Here is a 19945-nt window from a genome sequence, read left to right as displayed (position 1 = left end):
GATCTAACTCCATATACCCGCCTTAGCCCCATATCCCTTAATACCTTTTGGTTAACAAAAATCTGTCAATCTCCGATTTAAAATTAACAATTGAGCTTGCATCAACTGCCGTTTGCAGAAGAGAGGGTTCCAAACTTCCAAACCCTTTGCGTGTAGAAGTGTTTCCCAACTTCACTGCTGAAAGTCCTGGCTCTAATTTTTAGGCCATGTCCCCTAGTCCTAGACTCCCCAACCAGTGGAAATAGGGTAGACGGAGAGAAACTGGGTAGACAGAGAGAAACTATCAGTTCTCCTTAATATCTTGAAAACTTCGATCATATCTTCTGAATTCGAGGGAAGACAACCCTAGTTTGTGTAATCTCTCCTGGTAATTTAACCCTTGGAGTCCAGGTATCATTCTAGTAAATCTACGCTGCACTCCCTCCAAGTCTAATTTATCCTTCCGAAAGTGCGGTGCCCAGAACTGAACACAGTACTCCAGGTGTGGTCTAACCAGGGCTTTGTATAGCTGTAGCATAACTTCTACCCCCTTGTATTCTAATCCTCTAGATATAAAGGCCAGCATTCCATTATCCTTTTTGATTATTTTCTGTACCTGTCCATAACATTTTAATGATCTGTGTACACGGACCCCTAAGTCTCTTTGGACTCCACTGTTTCGAGCTTTTCACCATGTAGAAAGTACTCTGATCTATCCTTTTTAGGTCCAAAGTGGATGACCTCACACTTGCCTACATTGAAATCCATTTGCCACAGTTCTGTCCCTTCATTTAATCTATTTATATCTCTGTAATTTTATGCTTCCATCTACAATGCTGCCTATCTTTGTGTCGTCAGCAAACTTGGATATGTGGCTCTCTATCCTGTCATCTAAGGTGTTAATAAATACAGTGAATAGTCAAGGCCCCAACACAGATCCCTGTGGGACTCCACTAGTCACATTCTGCCAATTTGAGTACCTGCCCATTATCCCTACTCTCTGTCTCCTGCCGCTCAGCCAATTTCCTAACCAGGTCAATAATTTGCCCTCAATTCCATGATCTTCAACTTTAGCTAACAGTCTCTTATGAGGGACTTTATCGAATGCCTTCTGGAAGTCAATGTAAACAACATCCATAGACATTCCCCTCTCCACTACTTTAGTCACCTCTTCAAAAAATTTAATCAGGTTCGTCAGGCATGACTTACCCTTTACAAATCCATGCTGGCTCTTTCTGATCAGCTGAAAGTTTTCAGTGTTCAGTCACTCTATCCTTAATTATAGACTCTAGTAATTTCCCGACAACAGATGTTAGGCTAACTGGTCTATAATTCCTTGGTTTCCTCTCTCGCCTTTCTTATACAGCGGAGTGATATGTGCAATTTTCCAACCTAAAGGAATGGTTCCTGAATCGAAAGAGCTTTGGAAGATTATAGTTAGAGTTTCTGCAATGTGCTCACCTACTTCCTTTAAAACCCTGGGATGGAAACCATCTGGTCCTGGGGATTTGTCACTCTTTAGTGCCATTATTTTCATTCATAACCAGAATGGTAAAGTTGCAAATGTGTGTTTGGACTAAGTGTGCGAATTCAAGAAGCACATACAGGATATCACAGATGAAAAGGGACAATATAAATCTTTTAAAGACAAACCGGGGGGGTGGGGTAGGCAGGCAGAGAATACTGTGAGGTTGGTAGGAGTGCTATAATTAATTACAGTGTCCCTGGGTCAGGGAAGGGAAAATTGGCCTCTCCTATTCTCTGCATGTATGTGGAGAGGGGGTCAGGATCGGAGCAGGATCAGCTATAATGCGCTCCTCTATATTCTGATAGCCCGCTGGCTCAGGAGAGGGAATGGATGGGGAAATTTCTCTTTTTCCCTCCCCCCCCCCCCTCCCTCTGCTCCCCCTCACCCCTCGCCATTTTCTGCCTCTCCACTGTCTGGAGAGCTGTCATCAGCAGGACGGGATTTCAGTAGTATGTCCTCGCTATTACCGGGTGCAAGGGAGAAGGAAAACAAAGCTGGTTTTATGCTGCTGTACTGCCAGTATCTCCCAGCGCATGGGTCTTGCGCAGCAAGTGGACACCGTTAAGTAAACTTGCCGAATTTGCTCACTGGGGCGAGGTAGCTGAGGGCAGTCAATATCTGTGGAACTGCACTCCAGCATAAGTCAACACCTTCAGCAAAGCAGCAGAGAAGATTGGACAGATGGAAAATAAAATTATGTGAAAAAGAATATTTCAGTATATCTTAGATCTTATTGGGCTTGAAATGAAGGATGCAGAGCCGTAAGGTAGCAGTACTGGTAGCTGTACTGAGTCAGTGGTTCACAGTAAAATAACAGTGATCCAGCAATATAATTGAAACTTGTTACATTGTAAAATTCAATTTTTAAAAGTTTTCATGCAAGTCTGGAATTTCTTACCACCTAATGTAAAAACTGCGGCTGTAACAGAGCTGAGTTTTAAACCTCACGATCCTTTCCACGACCAAGGTCACTTACTGCAACAATTCCCATCTCTAACTATACCTCAGCTGCTCATCCATACCTTTGTCACCTCTAGACTGGATTTCTCCAATGGCCTCTTATCACCCATCCTCCATAGACTCCAACTTGTCCAAAATTTGATCACCGCCCCTGCCGTGCTGATCTAAATTTAAATTTAAAATCCTTGTCCTTGTCTTCACATTCCTCCATGGCCTCATTCCATCCTACTTCTGCAATCTGCTCTACACTTGCATCCCCTCGTTTTGGTCCTCTCTTTCATCCAGTCCTCTCTTGATCCCACCATTGGTGGCAGAGCCTTTTGCTGTTTTGGTCCCTCTCTCTGGAATTCCCTCCTAATCTGCCCTCCCTTTCTGCTTCTTTCCACCTTTTTAAAAACTTCTCATAACCCATCTTTTTGGTCACCCCTGCTAATCTCCTCCCTGCAGCTTGACGTCTATTTTATTTTGTTTATTTCCCCTTTCTCCTCACGTTTGTACATTTTCTGCGTTAAAGATGGTGTATAAATTGTTATTATACTCATTGTTTTGAGCTCTACATCCAGCAGTTTTAACTGAATGAAACAAACACATTTTAAGTTACATTTTTTGTCTCAGATATCCTTAACTAGAGATGGCAAGATGCTGCTGTAGATTGAACACTTGGCCCATGGGATCATAAACATTTGCACTGCCTGACCTTTGTCACCCCACACCCCCCTCCAACCTGCCTGCCACAAGTTCCTAATTTCAACCTGGCCATGTTGTAATGGTCTGAGGCTTGATAAAAGGAGGGAGCTCATGAGCATCTCAAAGCAACCAGTTCAATAGGCCACTAATAGAACCTAAATGAACTGGATAAACACACAATTCAACACCTATTAGACACTGTAAATGGTGCAAGTTTATTTTAAAATGACTTAAAGAAAAAAGTCCTTTTTAATTAATGGATTTCCAGATGTCCAAGGTCCAGATATCTTTCTTGTAGTTAATGTAAAGTGAAGAGATAAAAGGGAAGTCTGGAATATCAAAAACATGGCCGCCTCTAACTCCCTCGCACATTCCCCTGCACCTAATAATTTTACTTATAACTTCTTCAAATCTGTCGGAGGGAAAAATGTCCAGAAGAAATATTAAAACTGTGCATCTGCTAGCAGCATGTGCAGGTTTTTAATATTTTTTTCTCAAAGATGTGCAGAGCTACAGCTTAACTGTTTTAGCAGTGGTGACAAAAGCCCTGCACTTCTGGTACAGGAAGAGTAGGAGAGGCTAGTGCAGTAGGATTGGTGGTGCCTATGTTTTATTAGCTGCATCTTCTTTCACCTATAAAATGGAATTGTTTACTCAGCCGGAACAGGAAGTCCCAGGTTCCATATCCAGTCTACATTGAGTTATCTGACTTCACTCATGGTAGCTGTTGAAATACTGCAACTGACCTCAGTACTCTGGGCTAGGAATGGTTTTAGAAAAAAAACAGTGGGGATTCCTGTTTATTGGTGACTATTCAGTGACCCCAGCGGGAAAGTGTGTGGTGTGTGGTTGTCAGGTAGGCCCGTTTAGGGCTCTGCTGTGATGCTACCCCCATAATCATATAGTCTGATGATGTTCACTGTGCAGATCTGCACAGGAATAATGGCCACTTAGGTGAGGTACTTGGGGGTCGGGGGTCTGGGGGGGAGCGGGAATGACTGCCACCTGTGGAAGGAGCTGTTTTACTAGTTAGAGGGTGAAATCAGATATAACTGCAGCAGAGGTCAGAAATACTGAGCAATACTGGTATAGGACTGTAAAATCTTCACTAAGATCCTTCAGGCCCCTCACTTTACAAAGTATGAGAAAGTAACAAACTGAAAATTCTAACAGGAATTTTTAGTTCAAGTGGGCCAAGTATTCTATGTAACCAAATTTCCCTAAAACCCACTCAGAAAACTTCCTTTTCATTCAGGCCACTAGAGGGGCAGTGTTTGATTCTGCTGCTTTATATTTATCCTGAATCCTTTTTTTAAAAAACATCTCTCAGCGCAAGCAATGGCATCTTCCGTTTTGTGGAAACCGTTCACCTGAGGAAGGAGGAAGCCTCCGAAAGCTTGTGGAATTTAAAATAAATTTGTTGGACTATAACTTGGTGTTGTAAAATTGTTTACAATTGTCAACCCCAGTCCATCACCGGCATCTCCACATCATGGCCCCAATGTTGTGTGCTCTCGTTCCCTTCTTCAACGACGGAATTTCTTGTGTGTGTGTGTCTGTCTCTAACAATCCTTCCTCCTCTCTCTCTCTCTCTCTCTCCCCCACTCCCCACTCTATGTTGTCCATGCTACTATGATCAGTACTTCTCTAAGTTTTCCTCTCTTACACAAGCTCCAAATACACATTCAACATGTTCATTCCTGTTTCGTGGATTCTCAAATGTTTTGAAATCAAGACCGATTGCTCTGTGTCTTATTGATTCCGTCTGAGGACCTAAGAACTGTGGAGCAGCTTACCTTACTCGGTCTTCCAAGTCTTGCTTCATCTAGTCACTACTGCCTCTCCGACATTTTTCAACCTTCTTAACGCTCTGCACTCTGGGTCATGGCTGTTCAATTAGGTTTCTCAATTAAAAAAAAAATTGCCTGGTTTTCAGTATGGCCTTTAATTGGAAGGAAATGGTCCAAAAATAACCCTGCACAGGCACGGTGGAGAGTATCTTTCGGTACTTATTGTTCAGGTCAGCTGATAATTGGTTTTCTGATATATTCCAGTAAAAATCCAGGTTCAGACTTAACTAAACTGGATTCAGGTCTAACCCTCTGCCATGGCAAGTCCAGGGTTACATTTTTTTTAAAATTAGATGTTGTTTGAATTCTAATTCTCATGTCCAAATTATTTCTGTGATTTTTCAGATTAATGCAATCGAATTAACTATCTGTGGAGTTCTACGTTCACTGTTTGTGACCACGTGTTTTTTTTACTCACCAATTTTCTCTCTCCCTCTCTTCCTCCAAAGGCATTGACTCCTTGCTGGCATGTGGTTCCATGTGGGTTTGTGGTTTTGATATTCCCCACGTGGGGTTCCTCTCATTCTCTCCGAGATGGGTCACCTCCAGCTGTTGTCTCTAGCAGCTTATTGCGCAACATTGGCAAAAGCCTAGTTGCAAGTTAGCCGTCCTCCCTCTGTCAAGTACATGGTGCGGAGGGAAGAAATGTTTTTTAATAAATGCAATAAATTGAACCAAATTAACTTTTCATAGCATCATAGTAGTTACAGCACAGGAGGTAGCCATTCAGCCCATCGTGCCTGTGCCGGCTCTTTGAAAGAGCTATCCAATTAGTCCCATTCCCCCGCTCTTTCCCCATAACCATGTAAATTTTTTCCCTTCAAGTATTTATCCAATTCCCTTTTGAAAATTATTATTGAATCTGTTTCCACCACCCTTTCAGGCAGCACATTCCAGATCATTACAACTTGCTGCGTAAAAAAAATGTTTCCTCACGTCTCCCCTGGCTCTTTTGCCGATCTGTGGTTAGCGACCCTTCTACCACTGGAAACAGTTTCTCCTTATTTACTCTGTCCAAACCATTCATAATTTTGAACACCTCCATCAAATCTTCCCTTAACCTTCTCTGTTGTAAGGAGAACAACCCCAGCTTCTCCAGTCTCTCCTCATAATTGAAGTCCCTCATCCCTGGTACCATTCTAGTAAATCTTTTCTGCACCCTCTCTAAGGCCTTGACATCCTTCTTAAAGTGTGGTGCCCAGAATTGGACACAATACTCCAGCTGAGGCTGCACCAGCCTCGTATAAAGGTTTAGCATAACTTTTTTGCTTTTGTACTCAATGCCTCAATTAATAAAGCCCAGGATCCCATATGCTTTTTTAACAGCCTTCTCAACTTATTCTGCCACCTTCAAAGATTTGTGTACATACACTCCCAGATTTTTCTTTAATTTCAAAATATACTTTATTTCATAAAATTTAAAGATACACAGAGTTTACACACAGTTCAAGTAAAAAAAAAACACAAATTCCAGCAAGGCAGTTCAAAGCAATACAATGCCAATCGTATACACTATGATCTCATTATTACAATTTTAAAACACTGTACATATCTTCCAATACATTCTGTACAATATAAGGTGGGATGACCGCACACAGTGGCCTTTCCCCACGGAGCCTTTTGTGTAGGCCGCACCTCGCTTCGGTGCGTCCCGTAGCACGTATTCCTGGACCTTGGAGTGTGCCGGTCAGCAACACTCTATCGTGGACAGCTCCTTGTCTCTCAGTTCCTGCACTCCCTTTAAAATTTTACTAATTAGTTTATGTTGCCTCTCCTTTCTTCATACTTCATACTTCTCTGCGTTAAATTTTACCTGCCATGTGTCTGTCCATTTCACCAGTCTGTCTATCTCCTCCAAGTCTGTTACTATCCTCCATATTGTTTACTACTTTGTGAATTTTGTGTCATCTGCAAACTTTGAAATTATACCCTGTATACTCAAATCCAGGTAATTAATATATATCAAAAAGAGCAGTGGTCCTAATACCGACCCCTGGGGAACACCATTGTATACTTCCCTCCAGTCTGAAAAACAACCGTTCACCGCTACTCTCTGCTTTCTGTCCCTTAGCCAATTTTGTATCCACGCTGTCACTGTCCCTTTAATCCCATGGGCTTTAATCTTGCCAACAGGTCTATTATGTGGTATTTTATCAAATGCCTTTTGAAGGTTCATATACACAACATCAACTGCACTACCCTCATCAACCCTCTCCGTTACTTCATCAAAGAACTCAATCAAGTTCGTCAAACACTATTTTCCTTTAACAAATCCGTGCTGACTTTCATTTATTGGCCCATACTTTTCCAAGTGCCAATTAATTTTGTCCCGGATTATTGTCTCTTTAAAAGTTTCCCCACCACCGATGTTAGGCTGACTGGCCTGTAATTGCCGGGTTTATCCCTCTCCCCTTTTTTGAACTTTGGTGTAACATTTGCAATCCTCCAGTCCTCCAGCACCGTCCTCATATCTAAAGAAGGATTGGAAGACTGTGGCTAGAGCCGTTGCAATTTCCACCCTTACCTCCCTCAGTGACCTTGGATGCATCCCATCTGGTGACTTTTCTACTTTGAGTACTGCCAATCTTTTCACTACCTCCTCTTTATCTATTTTTATCCTATCCAATATCGTGAAAAAAAAACCAGGGGCTCAGGACTAAGTGTCCAAGTATACATCGCTTTCTGTAAGTTAATAAGATAATACATACCTGATCAGTTTTTTTTTAAAGTTTGATTTAGGGTACCACAAAAGGTGTCACCTCATCTTATTCCTCCGGTATTTATATTTTGCAATGGAGGGTAATCAGTGACGGTAAGCCTCAGCTCACCAATATACAACAATGTAAGCCACGAGACCTTCAAAAAGGATTGTTCCTGCAGTAGACTTGCTATCTTTTTAAAGTTTGTTCTCAGGATGTGGGTGTGCTGGTAAAGCCGCATTTATTGCCAGTCCCGAGTTACCCTGAGACGGTGATGTGATTTGTTTTTAACAGAGTAGCTTGTTGGGTGATTTCGGGTCGTCATGTGTAGGCCAGATCGAGTAGGGGTGCAGGTTCCCCTCCCTGTATGATTTAAAAATCCATAGATTCACAAACGACAATCTGGCAGCTTTCATGGTCATTTTTTTCTCTCTCTGGTGCCAACTCACAAATGATCAAATTAATTGATTTCAGTTTCACACCTTTCCATGATGGAATTTGAAATCATGACCTCTGGTTGCTGGTCTATAACTATCATCGTTACACTATCATACCCCTAATATCTGCTCAAATATGCACCAAACTGTAATCAAACGCATTCTCCTCTTTTGCCAGCAGCAAGCGTTTGGTGGTAGTACTACAGAATGACGCAAACTTCCATCCCAGACGTGCCTATACAAGTGAAGATGAAGCCTGGAAGTCATACCTCGAAAACCCATTGACAGCTGCCACAAAAGCAATGATGAGCATTAATGGCGATGAAGATAGTGCTGCTGCCTTAGGATTGCTTTATGATTACTACAAGGTTTGTCTGCCCATAGGCACCAGTTACTGTTTGCCGTTCCAACCTTCTCTTCTGGACTCGCACTGTTGTTCGTTTCATGCTTCAATATTGTTTTGTTGTCAGGTCCCCAGGGACAAGAGACTGTTGCCACTTGGTAAAGTAGCTGATGCACAGGATGATCAAGAAAAAAGGTACACTTACTATTGTTACAATCTTTGGGGGATGGTGACTGTGTGTGCATGGTGGAGGGGAAATGAGATGGTTGTATTAATGAATTCCTGGCAGGTTTCAGTGGTGCCCACTGCTGAACGGAAAGGCTGAATCGCCAGAGAGTCCATCTCTGTGGTATAACCCGCTCTGTCTGAGCTTCCGTGCAGTCCTCCACTATTCAGCAAGGCCACATGCAACCTACGCGAGAAAGATTCCTCATGATTTGCAGAGGATGTAGCCTCTCCATGGTCAGGAATGTGCTCCCAGTCCTGCCCCAACATCTGGTCTAACATGGGACTACGTGCAGATAAGAACAAAATGGCGGTATAAATGGGGAGAGTGATACGTGCAGGCCAGTGTCCCACACTGCAACAACCGCAAATAAGGTGCAGTCCCCACTGCTTATAGCGGGTGTTAACGCAATTAGGCCGCTATAAGCTTTGGATGGTGTATCATCTTTTACAGGGTCTAAGACCTTCCTCGCTAACGGAGGACGAGAGCAGTGAACGTGGTGCACGCACTCGCTCCACGCCCGTATGTTTAAACTTCCTCCCTTCACAGAAGGTCACGTTCCCTCCAAAGTGAGGTGAGACGCCCTGTGTTTGACGACGTCCCTCTGGAACTGATCACTCTGTTCATCGGAAGAAACGCCCTCTCTTACATCTACTGGCTCATGAGTGAACTCTACAACCCCGACAGCCATCAAATCTAGCTTAATAAAAGCCGCCGTGACCCAAAAAAAACCAGACACAGAATGAGGGATTTAAGTACAAATACAGTATGACGAGGTGGGTAAAATTTATTGAATTGTGTGTTGTAAACTTGATAACAGAGGAGGCCCATAGAGGCCAGCAATGAGAATTCTCAGCCCATCTGTGGCCAGAAAAATTGTAATCGACTAGAATGGAAATGGCAAATGGTTAGTGCCATTTGCTCAATACAGGGTCTGCAGTTACTCACTGACCTATCACCAGCGGATGCTATTTCTCCCTCTCAGTATCTGTCTTTCTTTTTGATTCTCTCCTTTCCTTTTGAGGAAAGTGATTCACACTAATCTACTTTTCTATGAGCACTGGCAGCTCCTCGATATCTTGACCAAGTGGTCACTCTTGTGTGAGCCTATGCAGTGGGGTACCAGTGGACTATTCAACTGCAGGGCCATCAGAGCCAGGCCTGATCTTTTCCAACCTGTCATCCACCCACATGCACATTCCAGTGTAGGATCGCTGGATAATGGGATAGGGACTGCTTAATGTTTCCTTCTAAGACCGAAGCTAAGACTGCGTTGGTCTTTATAACTCAACACCTAACCACCTACTCATTGAACGTCAGAAGAGCTGCTAATGTATTTTAATCATTTCATTTGCATAGTTAAAAAAACAGCTATATTCAAAGTAAAATGAAAGCAGAGCGCTGGAAATGTACAGCAGGTCAGTTAGATCTGTGAAATGAAAAGACAGGTTAATGTTTCTGATGTAACCCTTCATGGAGAGTCAGGATATCAACAAAGACTGTCGAATTCCAACACTGCCTGCAAGATTGCCACCTTGTTACTCAAATGATATGAATGTCCTGCCTGCACTCAAAATGTGCTATGGGTTTTAATGGCTTCAGTCAAACAAAACATCAGCATTAATGCAAAGTAGTGAGTTTAATGGGCTCATTTACACCTGCTTTAAAGCATTATCCTAATCTGCACAAAGCTGTAACATCAATATGAATTGAACCAAGATTTAGTGAGGGGCAGTTGCTTTGTATTGCAACATTGAAAAAGCATTGTTTAATTTAAGTTAACGTTTAAAGTTGGGAGTTGAAGTTTGGGACCCAAGAAATCATATGTTCTATCCAGCACAAGTGTAGAGACTTGGAGAGAGCACTGGAGGGTCTCCTGGAGTTTGGAAATTGGAGATTCCTGAATAAAATTACCTGTACTATGTGCTTGACCTTTGAGTCACTGTGCACATGCGATGTTACAGGTTCGCAGTTGCTTCATCGTTACGAGAGAGAGGCAGTGTACGTGCAGCAGATGCAGGATACCAGCAGCCTTTCACACATTGCAGGAACCATTACCATTGGAATTTTGCAATGTAAAAGTGCCCTTAGAATCAGTTCTGTTTCCAGTAACAAGTTGGATTCATTCCAGCATCTCGTATTCACCACTCACAAGCTATCAAATGAGCAAGGCCACTGGTTTGTAGTTTTCATGGAAAATTTAACAGAATTTCAGAATTGGTTACCAACTCCTGTAATAAAAACAGAATTTGACTTATTGAGGTAGATTTTCTGCTTTAGTACCTGGGTGTAAAGACATTGCAAAGATGGAACACAGAGGACAATCATTATGTGGGGGGGTTGGGGGTTGCCCCCTGTAACAGAACCTGCCCAATTTTCTGTCCATTCACTTCGATCTTTTTTTCCTTGTACTCCGCCCGGGTGATACTTTCTGCCCGACCAATAGAAGTGGACAATCTGCCCTCATTCAATCACCGTAAACCATTGGAACAAAACCGCAATATGCGGGGAACACCCAGTAAGTCAGGCAACATCTGTGGAGGGAACAAACATCGAGGTTTCAAAAGACCCTTTCTTGGAACTGGTTATGAGCTAGGAATCACTGCAGCCCTCTTAGTTCGATTTCAGGGCAGTGCCAACTGAAATGATTGCTGGTAATAAGCCAGTATTAGCCTTTTGACTCAGATTATCCCACTCCATGCCTTGACCATCTATATCCATTCCCCGTGTCACAACTGAGTCAGTTGGCTGACAGCATTTAAAATAAAACTAAAGGAAATCCAGCAACGTTCTAGTGGGTAAAAGCACCACCCAGTGTAATGTAATGCCATACAAACCAGGAAGGTCACAAGTTTGATCTTGGCTCGAGCAGCAATTGGGCATTACAGTTAGCCTCGGTGCCCATGGGCTAGGTGGGCATAATCAGCTATAGTTGCTGCTTTTAAAACGATTGGCGTTTGGTGAACCCCCTTTGAATTTGTACAATGGCTTGAGGCTCACACATAAAGACTGGTCACTTGGCTAAGGTGCTGGAACTGAACCCATTGCCCACTGAGCTGTATCCAATTAAGAGACAGCGCCTTTTTTGTTGTCAACTTTTTTTCTTTTCGCTTTCTTTCCCCACACTCTTTATTCGTTGGTGGGATATGGTTCCGCGGGAGTCTGGGCATCTCTGGTGCCTCACCCAAGTGGCCGTGTTCGTCTGTTTGAATGGACAGCAAAGTGTTGGTGGACTGTTTGATAGGAGGCAGTGGGAGGGTATCACAGCCAAGCCCTGTTCTGACCGTACCCAATCCACTCGCATGCAATTCCAACTGGGGCCATTAGCTGGCTGTCAGGAATGAGAACTCTGGCCGGTTTTTAAAAATTGTTATCTTCCCTGACCCACTGGTGCTGAGAGTCACCACTCCAAGTAACTCAGCACAGACTAAGGGTCACACCTGGGATCTTCCTGGCCCACGACTCAGCTACTCACTGGATAAACATGGATCACTGGACTAGGGGAGGGGAAGAAATTGACAATATTAAAAAATTTTTTAAAATTTATGTCCATAAAATCTAAAAGAAGTGAAACAAATACTGGGAGTACAAACACATGGGGCTCAATTTTCAAAGTAAAAAACGGATGGTGGGGGGTGGGGCGTTGAAAATTGTCACCATTTCAGACCGACAATACAGGACTACATGCATGCTAAACAGTGGAAACAACATGCTATAGACAGAGCTAAGCGATTCCACAACCAACGGATCAGATCAAAGCTCTGCAGTCCTGCCACATCCAGTCGTAAATGGTGGTGGACAATTAAACAACTAACGGGAGGAGGAGGCTCTGTAAACATCCCCATCCTCAATGATGGCAGAGTCCAGCACGTGAGTGCAAAAGACAAGACTGAAGTGTTTGCAACCATCTTCAGCCAGAAGTGCCGAGTGGATGATCCATCTCGGCCTCCTCCCGATATCCCCACCATCACAGAAGCCAGTCTTCAGCCTATTCGATTCACTCCACATGATATCAAGAAATGGCTGAGTGCACTGGATACAGCAAAGGCTATGGGCCCCGACAACATCCCGGCTGTAGTGCTGAAGACTTGTGCTCCAGAACTAGCTGCGCCTCTAGCCAAGCTGTTCCAGTACAGCTACAACACTGGCATCTACCCGACAATGTGGAAAATTGCCCAGCTATGTCCTGTCCACAAATAGCAGGACAAATCCAATCCGGCCAATTACCGCCCTATCAGTCTACTCTCAATCATCAGCAAAGTGATGGAAGGTGTCGTCGACAGTGCTATCAAGCGGCACTTACTCACCAATAACCTGCTCACCGATGCTCGGTTTGGGTTCTGCCAGGACCACTCGGCTCCAGATCTCATTAGCCTTGGTCCAAACATGGACAAAAGAGCTGAATTCCAGAGGTGAGGTGAGAGTGACTGTCCTTGACATCAAGGCAGCATTTGACCGAGTGTGGCACCAAGGAGCCCGAGTAAAATTGAAGTCAATAGGAATCGGGGAAAACTCTCCAGTGGCTGGAGTCACACCCAGCACAAAGGAAGATGGTAGTGGTTGTTGGAGGCCAATCATCTCAGCCCCAGGACATTGCTGCAGGAGTTCCTCAGGGCAGTGTCCTAGGCCCAACCACCTTCAGCTGCTTCATCAATGACCTTCCCTCCATCATAAGGTCAGAATTGGGGATGCTCGCTGATGATTGCACAGTATTCAGTTCCATTCGCGACCCCTCAGATAATGAAGCAGTCCGAGCCCGCATGCAGCAAGACCTGGACAACATCCAGGCTTGGGCTGAGAAGTGGCAAGTAACATTCACGCCAGACAAGTGCCAGGCAATGACCATCTCCGACAAGAGAGAGTCTAACCACCTCCCCTTGACATTCAACGGCATTACCATCACCGAACCCCACCATCAACATCCTGGGGGTCACCACTGACCAGAAACTAAACTGAACCAGCCACATAAATACTGTGGCTACAAGAGTAGGTCAGAAGCTTGGCATACTGTGGTGAGTGACTCACCTCCTGACTCCCCAAAGCCTTTCCACCATCTACAAGGCACAAGTCAGGAGTGTGATGGAATACTCTCCACTTGCCTGGATGAGTGCAGCTCCAACACCACTCAGAAGCTCGACACCATCCAAGACAAAGCATCCCGCTTGATTGGCACCCTATCCGCCACCCTAAACAGTCACTTCCTTCACCACCGGCTGCACTGCAGCAACTCGCCAAGATTTCTTTGACAGTACCTCCCAAGCCCACGACCTCTACCACCTAGAAGGACAAGGGCAGCAGGCACATGGGAACAACACCACCTGCACGTTCCCCTTCAAGTCACACACCATCCCGACTTGGAAATATATCGCCGTTCCTTCATCGTTGCTGGGTGAAAATCCTGGAACTCCCTTCCTAACAGCACTGTGGGAGAACCGTCACCACACGGACTGCAGCGGTTCAAGAAGGCAGCTCACCACCACCTTCTCAAGGGCAATTAGGGATGGGCAATAAATACTGGCCTGTCCAGCGACGTCCACATCCCATGAACGAATTAAAAAAAAAACCCGTCTCAACCTGCCCATTTCTGGTTTTCACCAGGGCGGGCGACCAACCCGCTCCCAGGAGGCTGGTCGAGCCTTAAAACCTTTCGAGGAGGCTTCTGGCCTCGATTTTTCTCGAATTCCCGATTTCCACCCTGGGTGAACAGGATTCCCGGGCCTTCTGTTTTACACCTCATGAAAGGAGGCGAGAAGGCCCGAGACTAACAGGTAGGTGCCTAGAAAGGCACAGCTTGTGGGCCCGGAGGAGCAGGAGTGCTTCCCCCCCCCCCCAGGCCCAACAAGCCTACCTGCACCGACCCTCCAACAATCGTGGACCTTCCTTCCCCCACCCAGTCCGATCCTCTGACCCCCGATCCTCCCCCTCAACGATTGCGGACCCCCGTGATGACCCCCGATCCTGACACCCACCCACCCTCGTGACTGATCCCCGATCCAATCCCCCATGACTCATGGCCCCCATGCCCAGCCCCACCCACCCATACCAACAAAGACTTACCTGAACACATCTTCCCTCTGGCTGCTCTCCCGTCCGACTGAGACCAGCCTGTATATCGGTGGTCAGTGGGACGGGAAACCAACAAAAAAAATAAAACACGTCCTTATGTCAAAATCATAAGTACGTTCGGGAACCCCGTACTAATGGGTTTCCCAACCTCAATTTGACCCCCCCCCGCCCTCTTCCCGGTTGGGTTTTAAAATTGAGCCCATGGTGTCACTGCCTCTCCGTGTTAACCAAGTAGAAGTGAAGTTCTTTTCTTTGGTTCAGTTTTAAAAGCTCTTTTGCTGATGGCCTTTTTTCCCTGTCTTTTGACTTATTAGAAATTGCCTTGCATCATCTGATAATCAGAACGATCTAGGAGTACCAGACAATCGAGTGCAAGTCCTCAAGTCCCTCCCAGTGAACCTGTCCTTGCACCCGGAGCATTTGGATGTTTCAAAGAGGGAGGCTTACAGTGCAGCTCCAGCGGAGAACACGCCAGTGTCGGTGGCAGGGGTAGCAGTGGTCAGCATCAAAACGGAGGGTTACCCCACGGGCTACTCGGGGACCATGATCCCCACCGTGCATTATAGTAGAGCTGAGAGCGATGAACAGAGAGGGGTAATCTTCGAACAGAACCTCAGCAGCAACCAGTATGAAGTGCTCACTGTCACACACACCAACTACCTCAAAGACGACCAGCGCAGCACACCTGACAGCAACTACAGTGAAACATTTAAGGAAGGAATAGCGGAAGTAAGTTGTGATTTAAAAAAAAAATCTCTATATATGTTTATGAAGATGAGCTTTATTCCTGCAACAGACACTTTAGTTTTGTAATGGGGAGGGGCGGGGTGCAGTCATGCATTAGAGGCTGTGTCCCCCGCCTCCCCCAAAAGGCTGTGGATGGATGCTGGGTCAATTGAAATTTTCAAGACCGCGATCGATAGATTTTTGTTGGGTAATGGTATCAAATGATCAGCCATGATCTGATTGAATGGTGGAACAGGCTTGAGGGGCTGAATGGCCTTTCAGCACCATGTTCCTATATCAGGGAGTTGATGATATGTTGGTCACGTTAGCACAGCATCTGACTTTAAATGACTATGAACTAACAGTATATGGTGTATAAACGTTCGGTTCCCCTATCCCCTTCCCATACCACAATTATTTGGTTGATCGGACTGCAAATGGGGTCTCTGTGGCTCCATTTTCAGCCCTGCACCATAATTAATATTAAATCGGGCATTGGGTTTGCTTTCAATACTTCACTCTTGTGCCCATTGGCTCTGAAAACTGCTTGGTTTGACACCCCTCCTTCGCACTTCTGGCAGAGCCTTCCCAGCTCACCCGGGTTATTGCAAAACCTGTCTGAGGAAATGCGAAGCTTGGAAAAGAAAAATGACCACACCCATGTGGACATGTAAACAGTTATTTGTGTAGACTTGGTGATTCTGATTATTTTTAAGCTTGCCGGTTTCCTCCGGCCCATCCTGTTCCCTCAGCAGCAGCCAAAGTCAGTCAGTGAAGGGCACGTGCTGCCCCCGGGGATGTAAGCTGGTCACAAGTTAGGGAGCAAATGGACAAGTTGCTGGCCATGTTTTTGGTTGTAGATTCAGGAGAGTGCCTGAAACACTTTCAGCAATTCAGGGGTTCCTTTTTGAAGTATGTGTCAGGCAAATCTCTGTTTCGGTACGTTAGGTCATCTAGTTTTGCAAAAGGACGTCAAACCTTCCTGTTACAAGCCTTTTATTCAGAATTTAGCAATACTAAATTCTGAATAAAAGGCTTGTAACAGTTAACTGTAGCAAATCAAAATGGACAGGTCGAGTCTAACGATGTGATGTGTGTGGGCACCGTGGACTTTATTTTCACTGTGGCAAAAATGGATCTGACGGTAAAACTTTGCTTTGGCAAGTTAGGAGACTCCCTATAGTATAATTTCTGCATCAGGAAAGTGGACTTTTACCCTAACTAGCAGAACATTGAGAAGCCAAGTTCGATATGGTAGAGAGAGAGAAATGATGTTGGTATTGGTCTTGCATAATAAAAAAATGATATAACTTATACCATCATATTTAATTAAGGATATAGTGAAGACCTCAATTTCGGTGTTTTACCACTAATTTGACAAGCACTGTACTGTACAGGCCCCTGAACCTGATTGGGTTTAATCCCATTATAATAAGCCATAAATTTTAATTCTAAAGGATTGTTTCAGATGAACCGTTTTATGATGACAGGAATATTTTCATTCCAATGTGGAAATAGCTTTGAATATAATGGAGTGAGATGCGTGTTAGTGTCGTCTTCATAGTTGGGAGCTAATTCTTTCTACCGGTACATTTATACGGCTGCTTTAGTGTAAGTGCGAAACAGATTCGGCTTCACGTTGGCGCTGAGCTCGTTCCTCGCGGCTTCGCGTTGGCGCTGAGCTCGTTCCTCGCGGCTTCGCGTTGGCGCTGAGCTCGTTCCTCGCGGCTTCGCGTTGACGCTGAGCTCGTTCCTCGCGGCTTCGCGTTGGCGCTGAGCTCGTTCCTCGCGGCTTCGCGTTGACGCTGAGCTCGTTCCTCGCGGCTTCGCGTTGACGCTGAGCTCGTTCCTCGCGGCTTCGCGTTGACGCTGAGCTCGTTCCTCGCGGCTTCGCGTTGCCGCTGAGCTCGTTCCTCGCGGCTTCGCGTTGCCGCTGAGCTCGTTCCTCGCGGCTTCGCGTTGGCGCTGAGCTCGTTCCTCGCGGCTTCGCGTTGGCGCTGAGCTCGTTCCTCGCGGCTTCGCGTTGGCGCTGAGCTCGTTCCTCGCGGCTTCGCGTTGCCGCTGAGCTCGTTCTTCACACAGTGCCAATGTACTGTCGAAACCTGGTTTGTAAAGTGTGGATCATTTAGTTTTGCAGAAGGACGTTATGTACATTTGTAGACCTACATGACCTTAATTTAAGTGTTTGGAGAGCAGAGATTAAGCAATTAAATTATTGACTTTTAGGAGAGAGCTCTGCATGTGTGCATCCAGCATGTGCAGAACATCCTATACAAGACAGTCACCAGAGTTCCAGCCAGGCAGGAGTCAAGCAGTGTTGACATGAAGCCCATGGAATCGAGGGAAAAGTACGGACTTGGTTAGGAAGTTGGCTGAGCGAAAGGCGACAGAGAGTAGGGATAATGGGAAGGTATTCACATTGGCAGGATGTGACTAGTGTAGTCCCACAGGGATCTGTCTTGGGGCCTCAATTATTCACAATATTTATTAACGACTTAGATGAAGGCATAGAAAGTCTCCTATCTAAGTTTGCCGATGACACAAAGATTGGTGGCATTGTAAGCAGTGTAGATGATAACATAAAATTACAAAGCGATATTGATAGATTAGGTGAATGGGCAAAACTGTGGCAAATGGAATTCAATGTAGACAAATGTGAGGTCATCCACTTTGGATCAAAAAAGGATAGAACGGGGTACTTTCTAAATGGTAAAAAGTTTAAAAACAGTGGATGTCCAAAGGGACTTAGGGGTTCAGGTACATATAATCATTGAAGTGTCATGAACAGGTGCAGAAAATAATCAATAAGGCTAATGGAATGCTGGCCTTTGTATCGAGAGGACTAGAGTACAAGGGGGCAGAAGTTATGCTGCAGCTATACAAAACCCTGGTTAGACCGCACCTGGAGTACTGTGAGCAGTTCTGGGCACCGCACCTTCGGAAGGACATATTGGCCTTGGAGGGAGTGCAGCGTAGGTTTACTAGAATGATACCCGGACTTCAAGGGTTAAGTTACGAGGAGAGATTACACAAATTGGGGTTGTATTCTCGAGTTTCGAAGGTTAAGGGGTGATCTGATCGAAATTTATAAGATATTAAAGGGAACGGATAGGGTGGATAGAGAGAAACTATTTCCGCTGGTTGGGGATTTTAGGAGTAGGGGGCACAGTCTAAAAATTAGAGCCAGACCTTTCAGGAGCGAGATTAGAAAACATTTCTACACACAAAGGGTTGTAGAAGTTTGGAACTCTCTTCCGCAAAAGGCAATTGATACTAGCTCAATTGCTAAATTTAAATCTGAGATAGTTAGCTTTTTGGCAACCAAAGGTATTAAGGGATATGGGCCAGAGGCAGGTATATGGAGTTAGATCACAGATCAGCCATGATCTTATCAAATGGCGGAGCAGGCACGAGGGGCTGAATGGCCTACTCCTGTCCCTATGTTCCTATGACATTGTTCTACCAGCCTGGAACCAGAATCTGCACCGACTGGTCTCAAACTGATGGCTGCAAAGTAAATTCTGTTGTAGTTTGCTCATGGGACGGTCTACGGAACCTACGGCAAGGAGCAGAGGGGGAATCTCTCTGTACTATTGCTAATTGAATTTATTTTTAAAAGTTCAAGCGTGAATAAACATCTCCTGAGGTATTAATTTGTGATGATTTATGACTGGGTATAACAGTTCAAATTATAGAGGGGACATGATGTATATTACAAATACACCAGAGACACTAGTGACAAGCCCTTGATAACATACTGTAAAACATTCCATCATTATAAATGTAAACTGTGGTAACCCTACGTCATTTAGTTACATAAGTCCCAATGACACCCCTCCTAGCAATAAGTGAAAACCAGTAAGAAATAATTCTGTTGTATATGTAACAGAGAATAACACACAGCTTTTACACACAGTGTCATATCATTTCAACTCCTTGATGTGTTATAATCTTGTGAAACATTACAAGCTGCGTGCATTATCCTGTGTTGAACTAAAGTGAAGATTCTAGCTGGTTCACCAGAAGTCATTGACCTAATCCAAGAACAAAGTCCGAGTTCTTAAACAATTAAGAGTGGGGAGAAAAACAAAAATAATGAAATTTGAAATTCTCAACAACCAATAGTGAAAAACATAAGAACTAGGAGCAGAAGTAGGCTATACGGGCCCTCGAGCCTGCTCCGCCATTCAGTAAGATCATGGCTGATCTTTGACCTCAACTCCACTTTCCCGCCCGATCCCCATAGCTCTCGAGTACCTTAGTGTCCAAAAATCTATCGATCTCAGTCCTGAATATACTGAGCATCCACAGCCCTCTGGGGTAGAGAATTCCAGATTCACAACCCTCTGAGTGAGGAAATTCCTCCTCATCTCAGTCCTAAATGGCCTACCCGTTATCCTGAGACTATGCACCCTAGCATCCCGCTTGATTGGCACCCCATCCA

The 19945-nt window shown here is 44.8% G+C and overlaps 1 protein-coding gene across 3 annotated transcripts in view; it reads left to right on the top strand.

Moving 5' to 3' along the window:
• LOC137320254 (grainyhead-like protein 2 homolog) overlaps nucleotides 1-19945 on the top strand; it is a 132638-nt gene that overhangs the window by 13462 nt on the left and 99231 nt on the right. For 2 of the 3 annotated variants that reach the window (XM_067982033.1, XM_067982031.1), the window contains exons 2-4: nucleotides 8319-8508; nucleotides 8611-8678; nucleotides 15090-15504. In XM_067982033.1, coding sequence (XP_067838134.1) covers nucleotides 8319-8508; nucleotides 8611-8678; nucleotides 15090-15504 — 673 coding nt within the window. The remainder of the gene's footprint in view (nucleotides 1-8318; nucleotides 8509-8610; nucleotides 8679-15089; nucleotides 15505-19945) is intronic. The other variant, XM_067982032.1, reaches the window with a different exon arrangement.

Source organism: Heptranchias perlo, chromosome 3 (assembly GCF_035084215.1).
Source record: "Heptranchias perlo isolate sHepPer1 chromosome 3, sHepPer1.hap1, whole genome shotgun sequence".
NCBI classification, from domain to species: Eukaryota; Metazoa; Chordata; class Chondrichthyes; order Hexanchiformes; family Hexanchidae; genus Heptranchias; species Heptranchias perlo.
The sequence above is the reverse complement of the archived record's forward strand: the minus strand, read 5'-3'. Positions and strand labels throughout refer to the sequence as shown.